Source organism: Hyaena hyaena, unplaced genomic scaffold, assembly GCF_003009895.1.
Source record: "Hyaena hyaena isolate Hyena2069 unplaced genomic scaffold, ASM300989v1 scaffold_1123, whole genome shotgun sequence".
Taxonomy (NCBI): domain Eukaryota; kingdom Metazoa; phylum Chordata; class Mammalia; order Carnivora; family Hyaenidae; genus Hyaena; species Hyaena hyaena.
In genome coordinates, this window is record NW_024081756.1 from 289,647 (window position 1) to 301,924 (window position 12,278).

Genomic DNA, 12,278 nt, shown 5'->3' on the forward strand with positions numbered 1-12,278 from the left:
TCTGCTCTTGGCTTCCGTTTCATATATCTTTGCAATTTCTTACAGAACGGCTCATTCCACCAAGTTTCACTAAAAAACTCTCAGAGACAGTTGAAGAAACAGAAGGGAATTCTTTCAAGCTTGAGGGCCGTGTTACTGGCTCCCAGCCTATAATGGTTGCATGGTACAAGAATAACATAGAGATACATCCAACCGCTAACTGTGAAATTACATTCAAGAACAACACCCTCCTGCTGCACATCAAGAAGGCGGGCATGGGTGATGCCGGTCTGTACACGTGCAAAGTGTCGAACGACGCAGGCTCTGCTCTGTGTACATCTTCAATTGTCATCAAAGGTTAGTTATCTTCACAGCCCCAAGCCTCTTGTGTTCTTCCTTATTGCCTATTAGATAGCCCTGTGCATTTCTTCTGACATATGCATGTCTTACTGTTGACCAAGTAAGTTATAACAGATATATGTACATCTGACCCTTGAACAAATGGAGATTAGGAGCACTAACAAATCCCCAGACAACTTTTGACTTCTCCAAAACTTTACTAATAGGGGACTGTTGACTGGAAGCCTTACTAATAACATCAACAGTCAATTAACACATGATCTGTGTGTTATGTATTATATGTTATATTCTTACAGTACAGTAAGCTAGAGAAAGGAAAAAAATCTGCTGGTGAGGGGAGCCGCGTCATGCAACCCCATGTTGTTCAAGGGCCAACTGTAAAAATACGTTATGTAATTGGTTCACCATAATTCCATATATATTTTCTTAAAATATACTACTATTTGTAATTTACATGGCCAGCAAATTAGGTGTCCTATACTCTAGGGACTAAAATCTTAGCTTGTAAATCTTTTCCCGCAATTCTCTCCGGGAGCTAGAAGTCCAAATCTCCTTGGAAATTCATGCACAAGTGATATATAGATTTTTTATGAAGCATGTTCATTTCAAAAACTTCTTAAATTTTCATCATGGAAAATTGCATTAGATTTGCTTATTATTAGTTATGCCACGTTCTGAAATATTCTCTTTTTTATTTCTAAAGGATTATTGTTTGACATATATTGCCCAAAGCTTTTAGTCTATAAATGAATATTAATTCCAGACAAAAGAGTAAAATTTGCTCAAAAAGGACAAAAAAGATGAGTGGAAAGATGCTGCATATTATTACAGAAGATGTATTTAAATATACAGTTGTAGCTTGAGGCAAAGAAATAGACTGTATCATTTAAGGAGGTCTTTTTGACCTGATCCTCTGACCATAATGGCTTCATCCAAATGAGTCTGATGCAGAATCATCAAAATCACTTGACACACCAACTTCCTAGAGTAGTTGGGAGTTTGATTACCAGCTCTGATGATACAGCTTGCCATTTCAGGGTGCGTGCACAGGTAATAGGTTAATATCACTAATAGGCTAATATTACTGAGATGTCTTAACTTAAAAGATGCTCATGTAACAGAACTTAAGTGCATTTAGTTGTTTTTTTTTTTTAAATTTTTTTTTTAATGTTTTATTTATTTCTAGGAGAGAGAGAGAGAGAGAGAGAGAGAGAGAGCGTGAGCAGGGGAGGGCCAGAGAGAGAGGGAGTCACAGACTGAAACAGGCTCCAGGCTCTGAGCTGGCAGTCAGCACAGAGCCCGACGCGGGGCTCGAACCCACAAACCGCGAGATCATGACCTAAGCGAAAGTCGGACGCTTAACCGACTAAGCCACCCAGGCGCCCCAAGTGCATTTAGTTTTAAAATATGTTTAATAAAACAAAAAAATATATCCTTAGCAGTGGTTTATATTTATGGTTTACATCCCTGGTGGTTTTACCATTGAGTAGATAAGTACTTTCTGTAGAATTCAGAGGCTATTTCCTTGTAGAATTGTTTTTTAAGTAGACATCAGAAGTTTTAATCCTTACAATCATGAATATTGCCTTTTTTCAAATATTTCTCAGAATCATTGAATAAAATCATTACATAACACTGAGTAGTACAAGGCCTTCCTAACATGTTACTTGTGCATTCTTCAATGGTTTTCAGTTGAACACTGAGCTTCACCTGCTGTTTCCTTTGGACATAGACTGGATTTTAAATGCCACTCTAACTGCATTTAACAACGAACGATGAATATCACAGAGAATCACATATTACGATGTGGGCTCATGGATTACTAAAATGTTGCCTTTTCTTCCCAGAGGGCAGCAAGAACCACTATTCTAGATGAGGAGAATTCCCCAGTAGGCCCTTAGTTTTTAGGGTTTGGTAAAAATGCAGCTATATGCAGTTTTGAGAGAATCAATGGTGTACTATCTGGCACAGAAGTTTATAGGAACTGCCAGTTGCAATGTTCGCAATGCTTAATCAGGACACATATGCTTGCATGATTTATTAGAAACACGGCATCTACTCTTTGCTTCTTTTTAAACCTTTATTTAAAAAAAACAACAAATGTAGCTATTGCCTTTAGAGAGTAATCAACCTTGATTCAGTTCTTGAGTCAGTTCTACTACAGCAACCAGTATTACCTGTTTGAGGCAAAATTTGTTTTCTTTCTGGAATTCAATTTTTTTTTTTGTCTTTATGTTCCTTTTATGTTTAAAAATAGCCTTTAGGATGCCCGGGTGGCTTAGTCGGTTAAGCATCTGACTCCTGATTTCGGCTCCGGTCATGATCTCACGGTTTGTGAGTTCTATCCCTGCATCAGGCTCTGCACTAAAGTGCGGAGCCTGCTTTGGATTCTCTCTCTTCCTCTTTCTCTGCCCCTCCCCTCTGTCTCAAAAATAAATAAATAAACATTTTTAAAAATATCTTTTTAATTCCAGAACCTAAGAAAGCACCTGTGTTCGATCAGCACCTCACTCCTGTAACAGCGATTGAAGGAGAATTTGTGCAGCTCAGTTGCCATGTTCACGGATCAGAGCCGATCAGGATCCAGTGGTTGAAGGCTGGAAGGGAAATAAAGCCTTCAGACAAATGCAGCTTCAGCTTTGCTAACGGCACCGTGGTGCTGGAACTTAAGGATGTGACTAAAGCCGATTCAGGAGATTATGTGTGTAAAGCTTCAAATGTGGCTGGAAGTGACACTTCAAAATCAAAAGTGACCATTAAAGGTACAGACACCTCCATAGTATTATTCAGACCAAGCCAATGACTGGTCACATTTATTTGCTTATTATAACTTAAATAAGAATGGAATTCCATTTTTTTAGAAACATCTGTTCATGCTCATTTGCACTTTATAGTCTCCTTATTATAATTGAAGTATTAGAGAAGTCGGTGAAAATGATTTCAATGCAAATTGTCTGAAATTGTCTCAAGTTCACCATCCTCTTTCTTGTACCTCTTTTTTACTATATCCAAGAATGTATAATTAAGTTCCAAGAATGATGCAGTAATAATGTGACATGAAGTAGTCTGATGTCATAGTCCTGGAGGAAATCTCTGTGTAAGCCAAGCCTAGAAATACAGAATTTGATACTGATATTATAATTGTCATTCAACCTATATGTGAGAGCTACAACTAGTCACACTAGTTATAAATGCCTATAAAATTGCTGTATCTTCTGTAACCCACTCTTATACATAATGAGACCTAGAGTGAATGATACTTTTGACACAGCCAAATTCCTAAAGCTTTAACAAAAGAATCATTTATTCTAATTTTAACATAAGCATAATAACTAAACACATAAATGTGTCTTTTAGAAAAACCAGCCGCAGTCCCAGTGGCTAAGAAAGCAGCAGTAGATGGGAGACTCTTCTTCGTGTCAGAACCTCAGAGTATCAGAGTTGTAGAAAGTAAGTACTACATGAAAAGTGCATCATTGTCTACCCTGTACATTTTGCCACTGATCTAATTCTGCAAAAACCGAGTTGGGAAAATTAAGGTTTTTATTCATTTGCTTTCATTCTTCCTTAGAAACCACTGCAACATTCATTGCAAAAGTTGGAGGTGATCCAATCCCAAATGTCAAATGGACAAAAGGGAAATGGAGACAACTGAACCAAGGGGGTCGCATTTTTATCCATCAGAAAGGCGATGAGGCAAAGCTGGAGATTAGAGATACCACAAAAACGGATTCTGGATTGTATAGATGTGTCGCATTTAATAAACATGGAGAAATTGAAAGTAACGTTAACCTACAGGTAGATGAAAGGAAGAAACAAGAGAAGATTGAAGGAGATCTTAGAGCAATGCTGAAAAAGTAAGTTCAATTTTAAAACAAAAATATGCACAGTAAACTTCCATTCACAAAAGAGATCTCTCAAGAGTTACGGACTCCTCCCTCCAAAATTCAGGTCACGTAAGAACATAAGCACACAGACATTCTCACAAAAACATATATGCAAGCACCTAATATTTGGGCATAAGTTAGTGGTTCATTAAGATCAGTTTCTGAATGATCATAAGAAAGTTTTGAGAATGAAGTGATTTTTTGTTAAAAATTTGAACAAAGGAAGTGGTCTACAGAGAAATGCGTATGCATCTAGATATGAAATTTTTATTTCTGTGTATTATTTCTCATGTTCTGAATTATTTTCTAGATCAACTGTTTGAAACATTTTCCATAATTACCAATACTTTCAACACAGGTTAGATTTCAACATAATTAATTAATAAATTAATCAGCACTTGCTTTCCATACATCTTTCCTGTGCCATATATATGCCTTAGTAGTGCTTTCTGTTACTGTTATTGCCTTTCCTTTTAATTATTTCATTAGACTCTGGTTTAAAGTTTACAAACATATTTCTGTTACTCTTTCCTTTATTAAAATCTTCGATGAAATTTCTGTACTTTGTAACAATGGTCCAATCTTAATTCACTTCATCACAAAACCCACAATTTTTTTTATTGTTTCACAGTTAACGTGGTTAGACTAATATTTCTTGAATAAAGGACATAGCACTATGTCTTTGTGATGGGGAAAAGAACCTTAATGACATTTACAATCTTTAAATGATAGACAATTCAAAATAGGTAGAAGAAGGTGATTTATGTCTATTTCTGATTTCATTTAGGACTCCAATCTTAAAGAAAGGACCTGGAGAAGAAGAGGAAATTGATATCATGGAACTTCTAAAAAATGTTGATCCTAAAGAATATGAAAAATATGCCCGCATGTATGGAATCACTGACTTCCGAGGACTCCTTCAAGCATTTGAAATACTGAAGCAAAGTCAAGAAGAAGAGACCCATAGATTGGTATGATCTTTTGTATATAGCATCATCTTAAAAATTAGCATTTGAAACATCTAATATATCTCCTTCATGTAATATAACCTAAGCAGCATCAAGAATGGAAGCTGAATAGAATCACGTATCCTCGAATTCAGTTTTTTTCCCATATGTAATACTTACACTTTTCCTCCTCAGGAAATTGAGGAAATTGAGAAGTCAGAGAAGGATGAAAAGGAATTTGAGGAACTTGTGTCATTTATTCAGCAAAGACTGTCACAGACAGAGGTAAAATGAATTATGGTGATAATACAGTGAACAGATTATTATTTGGGATTATAAGGAAAGGGGTGACTAATATGTGTCAATTCTTTATTCTCCTAGCCTGTCACTCTGATCAAGGATATTGAGAATCAAACAGTTTTGAAAGATGATGATGCTGTGTTTGAAATTGACATTAAGATTAATTATCCAGAGATCAAGCTTTCATGGTACAAAGGGACTGAAAAACTGGAACCCAGTGATAAATTTGAAATAAGTATTGATGGTGATCGACATACACTCAGAGTCAAAAACTGTCAACTTAAAGATCAGGGCAATTATAGACTGGTGTGTGGTCCACACATCGCTAGTGCTAAACTAACTGTAATTGGTAAGTAACACACATTTTATTTAAAAAACAAAACCAAAAACTTGTGAGTTTACTGTTGAGCACATCTGCATGTGATATTGAACAAAATGCATTTTGTATCATTCCAACAGAGCCTGCTTGGGAGCGGCATCTTCAGGATGTCACTTTGAAAGAAGGTCAGACTTGTACCATGACATGCCAATTTTCTGTGCCAAACGTAAAATCTGAATGGTTCAGAAATGGCAGAATCCTTAAACCCCAAGGTAGACATAAGACCGAAGTCGAACACAAAGTGCATAAACTGACCATTGCTGACGTGCGAGCAGAAGATCAGGGCAAATACACCTGCAAATATGAAAACCTTGAAACTTCAGCAGAGCTCAGAATTGAAGGTGGGTGAAAGACTATGGCTGGACTTCTTACAGTGCAGGTCAATGGCAGACATTGTGCGGGACCCCTGCCGCCGTCACCCTGCCATTGCACATATTCCAAAGTGCTCGTGTTCTCATTTCCCAACACACACAGCATTCACTCATATTCCAAAAGTCACATGAAACCAAAAGGGAAATAGTCGCACAAACACCAGTTCTTTTGCATAGTTCTTTTTGTCCAAAGGCAGATACCAATCTAAACTAAGAGATGACTTTCTACGGATTAAATTCTAGATAATTCCGCTAAATTCAACAATTCTTTACAATTTTACTAATTTCCATAATTCTCACATCTATGATTCTCATTCTAAGAAAGAAACACAGAAATGACCAGATTTCATAGCTATATCTAAAAGATCTCGGCTGTGAGTTGATGTTTTGTTTATAGAAACTAACTTGAATCTACCTATTAAATAAAATTAACAACATACGTGTGATTAGCAGCTATTTTTCAAAAATAATTATTTCATGTGAGGATTATATTCCAACCTTCTAAATCTCTGAAATAAAGTGAAATCTGAGGATTCAGGAGCAACAATATTCATTTCCTAATTCTTTGACTATATGCTCTGTCTGAAGACACCCTGGGGCTGTATCGAGCAACATTTTGGCTGTAATGATAGCATCTGCTTCCAGTTGATGCCCATTTTTAGTTGCTGAAATATAACTATATGACTTTTCAATTTCTCTGACTTGCTTTAAATGGATATCAATGCCTGGTTGTATTCTAAGGTTCAAAAATTTGTAATATTTTTCTATTAAAAGGATCCAGTTGAACCCACTTATCATTTTTGAAATAATGGCAGTCTTATATGATCTTTCAAAAAAAAAAGCTCACCAGAGTATTTATGATGTCTAAAATGTTCTTGATACTGTTACACATTGAATTCCAGACTTCAAAATAACATTTTGCAGAACCATCTACTCCAGCCCATTCTCCTCCTAAACGTGCCTGCAATTCCCATGGGTTGACTCCTTTGTGTATGTCTGCAGGTGCTTACAAAGCAGGTTTCAGAATCTGAAAAATGACTCTTCTGAAATTTGGAACTCCAGACTTCGTATTGAGCTTAAATTATTTCACAAGGAAAGTGATAATATAGTAGATAATAAACAATTCTAGGTCCTGAATAGCAAAATTACTTTTACAGAAGAAAGAATTTCAAAGGGGAATAAATTACAAAGTAAAATTAAGTTTGTGTTCCCTTTATTTTGAACCCCAAATTTCACTAACATTTTTAAAGTGTAATTTGACTTTTGGGTTATAAGCACCTTTGACTATTGCCTTTGTGCAAATATTTTAAGGACTCTCAGGGATTTCTTTATACTTTCCTACACTGGTCCTGAAGGAATATACTTAAGTATTGGGATAATTTCTTGTCACTGATGCAGACAAGAGCACTTTCTTTTTGTTTTATATTTTCAGCCTTTGTTATATTCCAGTAGGAAACAAAGATGGAGACTTTAACCATCTGAGGGGAAAGCATAGTAAAAAAAACCTTCCTCCCTGTACAATCTAACTTTGAATCCTCTTTGTGCAGCTGAACCGATTCAGTTTACAAAACGCATACAGAACATTGTGGTGAGTGAGCATCAGTCTGCCACCTTCGAGTGCGAAGTGTCCTTTGATGATGCCATTGTAACATGGTATAAAGGACCAACAGAACTGACCGAGAGCCAGAAATACAACTTCAGGAATGATGGTCGCTGTCACTATATGACAATCCACAATGTGACCCCAGATGATGAAGGTAATTTAGTTGACAGGCTCCTTGCGAATATATAATTTAGATCTTTTCTGTTTTATATACTTCTACCCAAATTTACACTTACACTCTGTAATTCTATATAGACTACTATTTAAGGAAAGAGAATTATAAATAAATACACAAATAAATTCGAATTAAATATTGTATTTAAGTAAAGAAACGTAATTTACAAACATCAGAAAACAAAAGTTTGATGATTTTTCTTAGGTGTCTATTCAGTAATTGCTCGACTGGAGCCAAGAGGTGAAGCCAGAAGCACAGCAGAATTGTACTTAACAACTAAAGGTCAGAAAACACCACATGGAAGTCACACTGCAATCTTTGAAACAGAGAATCCTGCCCAGATGATTCTAAATACAAAAATGTCATTGTTTTTCTTTTGCAGAAATTAAGCTTGAGATGAAGCCTCCTGGTAAGTTAAAAAAAAAAGAAAAGAAAAGAAAAGAAAAGAAACCAATCCTTGCTCACAGCATATTCAACATAATTTTGTAAATGATAGAAGCCAAACTGAAAAATATTGTTTATTTTTTCAGTTTACTCAGTAAAATTATTTTCAGGAAATAAGACAAATGTTAGACTTTGTGAGCTTAGGAAATTAGAGATAATAAGGTCTCATTTAGCTGCTGTCTCGGATCATGCCAAAACTGTGCGGCCATAGAACAAAACCAATTTTCACAGGAAATAAACCTGCCTATGAGGTTACATACACAAGAATCCTAATATCTCTCTCTATTAGACTCTATATGCAGGTGTCTGTATATTAAATTCTGCTGTTGGAAATGCCTGACAAACACATCTTAGTTGTCTAATAAATATGTGTCGTTTCAGTCCCTGTATGCTGATCATTAAATGTTCCTTTTCAGATATTCCTGACTCCAGAGTTCCAATCCCAACCATGCCTATCAGAGCGGTACCTCCAGAAGGTAAGATCCAGCACCACAACACCTGGCTTAAAGCAACCGTAGTCTACCACTAGGAAATTAGCGATGCAAAACAATAGTAGAGAGCCAGAAACACCTTCTTGCCTGTCATATTCTTCACTGTATAATTAAAAATCAAAACAAAAGAGTAGTAACAATTATAAATGTATGCTATTTTATTTGCTCTGGTTGATTAATTGCTACTATTCCACCTTTGAATACTGAAAGAAATGAATCAGACTTTTCATTATACTTTACACCCAATAAAGACCCAAACGATGATGATGGCATTTCTTTTCTTCAGAAATCCCTCCTGTGGTTGTTCCTCCTATTCCTCTGTTGCTACCAACACCCGAAGAAAAGAAACCACCAGCAAAACGCATTGAAGGTATTATAGGTTCTCTACCTAAATGTCAAAATATATAATTAATTATTGTGGACCTGGAAAATGTTGTCTAATGCAACATGTTGGCCCTCTAGTGGTCAACAGGTTGAATTGCTTTTCAAAATGTAAACGACTTTAAATTGGCTTTCAAAATTTAAATTATTTACCTTAAATATGTATAACATGTATGATTAAAATTATGAAAATCATCAGAAAAACCAAATGCAATGCTTGATATTAAAATATTTTGTCTTAATGGAATCACTTAAACATGAGTGGCAAATTGATTTGTGTTTCTTATTTTATATATATATATAATTATTACATATGTACATTTCTTATTATATATGTATATATATAATGGAATATTATATATATGTATATATAATGGAATTATATATACATATATATATATATATATATATATATATATATATAATAGAATTAGTTTCTAGTGAAGATCCTGGGTATAAACCATACTAGTTTATTGTCATGCTACAAATTATAGTTTGTAGTTTGTATGTTTTTCTCAATTACAACGTTAACACCTTTTTAAAATTTGCTGTTTTGTTACAAAAATATGATTTAGAATATCTTTGATATACTTGATTCTTTTTTTCTTAGCTAAGGAATGAGTTCACCAATAAGGAGCTCTTCAGTATGTCAGGGAACTTCCCTTTTCAAATACTTCAGTAGACAAATTATGCTATTTGTCCCCCAACTTATTCAAGTAAATCGGTCAACAGACTGCCTGGGACTTTCTAGAGTTCTGGGGAGTTGAGACTTGCTATCAGAACTCTCCGTACATCAGAAAAAAAATCTGCATGTCAAAGTCAGATATTTCCACGGTCAGATTTTTCTGTAGCAGTTTCCAGGGTTTGGTATGCTAGTCCCCTAATAGCTGCTACCATTGGGGTCAAGAGCTTGAGCTAGTTTTCAGCCAGCCTCGGGGAAAATATAGTAGAAAATCAAAAAATGAAAAACTGCCAATTTTGTGACTAATACATCTCAATAAGAAAAACATTTTTATAATTTATATGAATAATTAAATATATTTCATCTACTTCTGAGAGCAGAGAGGAACAAGAATTCAAAATCATAAATTTAATTTCCATTTACGTTTATTGTCAGGAATAATAATTATATCTTAATGAACGATTTTGTCTTTGAGTGCTACTGTCAACATGGCTAAGTTTACCCACTGGGAAACTTGGGAAATGAAGTCATATCTTAAAAGTTAAAAGCTGTGTTATTGTGAATATTAAAAGCCATAATCGAGTTATGAGTAGGGGCCATGATCAAAGTATATCATCAGCAACAACAAAGAAAACTTCTACAGCATCATAGATAGGACTTTGAATTTTACCAATTCACTTGTTATTCTTCTTCCTGAAAAATGTAAAGGCTCTTATCTAAGTGAAACAAAGTGAAAATGTGAACCTTTTATATTTATCGTATCACATGTGCTCGACGTTTTGCAATCTTTAACTCTAAGCAGGCATAAAATCAGTGAAGATTTAGAATCACCCTACATAATTCTATCTCCATCCAGAAAACTTTTTCTGCATTCTAGCACAAGATCTTTCTGAAACAGGTATCTCGGAATAATGTTGCAAGAGTCTCATTACCATCAAAACCTGAAAATGTTTTACTTGTTTACATCTGATCTTCTTATTTTTTAGTGACCAAAAAAGCTGTGAAGAAAGATACCAAAAAAGTTGTCGCGAAACCCAAAGAAGAGGCACCTACAGGTATTATAATTAATTCATCAAAATTGAATGTTACTGCTTTTCTCCTGGTTAACAATTTTAAACCCCAAATAGCAGAGGCTGGAGGAAGGTCAGAATTTGAGTTCATAAAACAGAACCTCTGCCTTCCCTCACTCGCACCCTCTTCTTGAACTCGGTCCTCACTTTCTCTTTGCCAGCTGTCTACTATCTCCTGTTTTTCTCCCCTGTCCTCCTGTGCCCGTGTCTGCCCCTGGCGCACAGCAGTAGCACCAGAGCTCTCGTTGGCTCTGGGTGGCACCTCCAGTCCCATGGCTGCGCTGGATCCACTCGTGCCAATACCAGTGCAAGGCCAAGGACTGATGCTAATTTCAGTGGCTGCTCCCGCTCAACTCAGAACCCTCCCTGGCTAGTCCCACTGTCAGTCCCTGAAGAAAACCAAAACACTCTTTGAAGGAAGATCAGTTCAGTTACCTCCATTTTTACTATATACTGGAAGAGTTTTAGGAGGAAGGCTAGAGAACTAAATTTAACCAAATAGTTTTACCTATTTAATGAAGATTAGAGTAAGGAAGTGGTCCTGAAGGAAGGAGAGTCCAGGAGCACAAGGCACCGTTTCCAGAGATGTTTTTCTGTGTGATCATTTGCGAAACATGATGGCATAAGAGGAAGCTCAAAAAGCATGGATATTTTCTCAACTTTACACTTAACCACTGAAAAAATGAAACATGCCTCATTTTCTGGCATTAGACTTATTGAATAATCTCTTCATGTTTCATGTTCATTGAAATTGCTTTAAGTCGACCTAACTAGATTTAAAGTTCAGTCTTTCCCCAGCCTAAGTGTCCATCAACAGATGAATGGATCAAGAAGATGTGGTTTATCTATACCATGGAATACTACATGGCAATGAGAAACAATGAAATCTGGCCATGTGTAGCAACATGGATGGACCTTGAGGGGGTTATGCTGAGCGAAATAAGTCAGGCAGAGAAGGACAAATATCATATGTTTGCACGTATAGGAGGATTAGGAGGAACTTGACGGAGGAACAAGGGGGAGAAGAAGGGCGGAAATGGTGGGGGAAAGGGAGAGAGGCAAACCATGAGAGACTCTTGAATGCTGACAAAAACTGAGGACTGATGGATGTGGGGGGGACGGGGGATGGGCATGGAGGAGGGCACTTTGGGGATGAGCACTGAGTGTTATGTAGAAACTAATTTGACAATAAACTATTTGTAAAAAAAA

At 36.0% G+C, this 12,278-nt stretch overlaps 1 protein-coding gene across 1 annotated transcript in view; it reads left to right on the plus strand.

Annotated features, from left to right (window-relative positions):
• Positions 1-12,278, plus strand: part of TTN (titin) — a 274,001-nt gene that overhangs the window by 97,174 nt on the left and 164,549 nt on the right. The window contains 14 exon segments of the mRNA XM_039222380.1: positions 46-336; positions 2,814-3,101; positions 3,697-3,789; positions 3,911-4,196; positions 5,014-5,197; positions 5,369-5,458; positions 5,555-5,822; positions 5,933-6,193; positions 7,771-7,980; positions 8,206-8,283; positions 8,384-8,410; positions 8,862-8,921; positions 9,223-9,306; positions 10,986-11,054. Of these exon segments, the coding sequence (XP_039078311.1) occupies positions 46-336; positions 2,814-3,101; positions 3,697-3,789; positions 3,911-4,196; positions 5,014-5,197; positions 5,369-5,458; positions 5,555-5,822; positions 5,933-6,193; positions 7,771-7,980; positions 8,206-8,283; positions 8,384-8,410; positions 8,862-8,921; positions 9,223-9,306; positions 10,986-11,054 (2,289 nt within the window).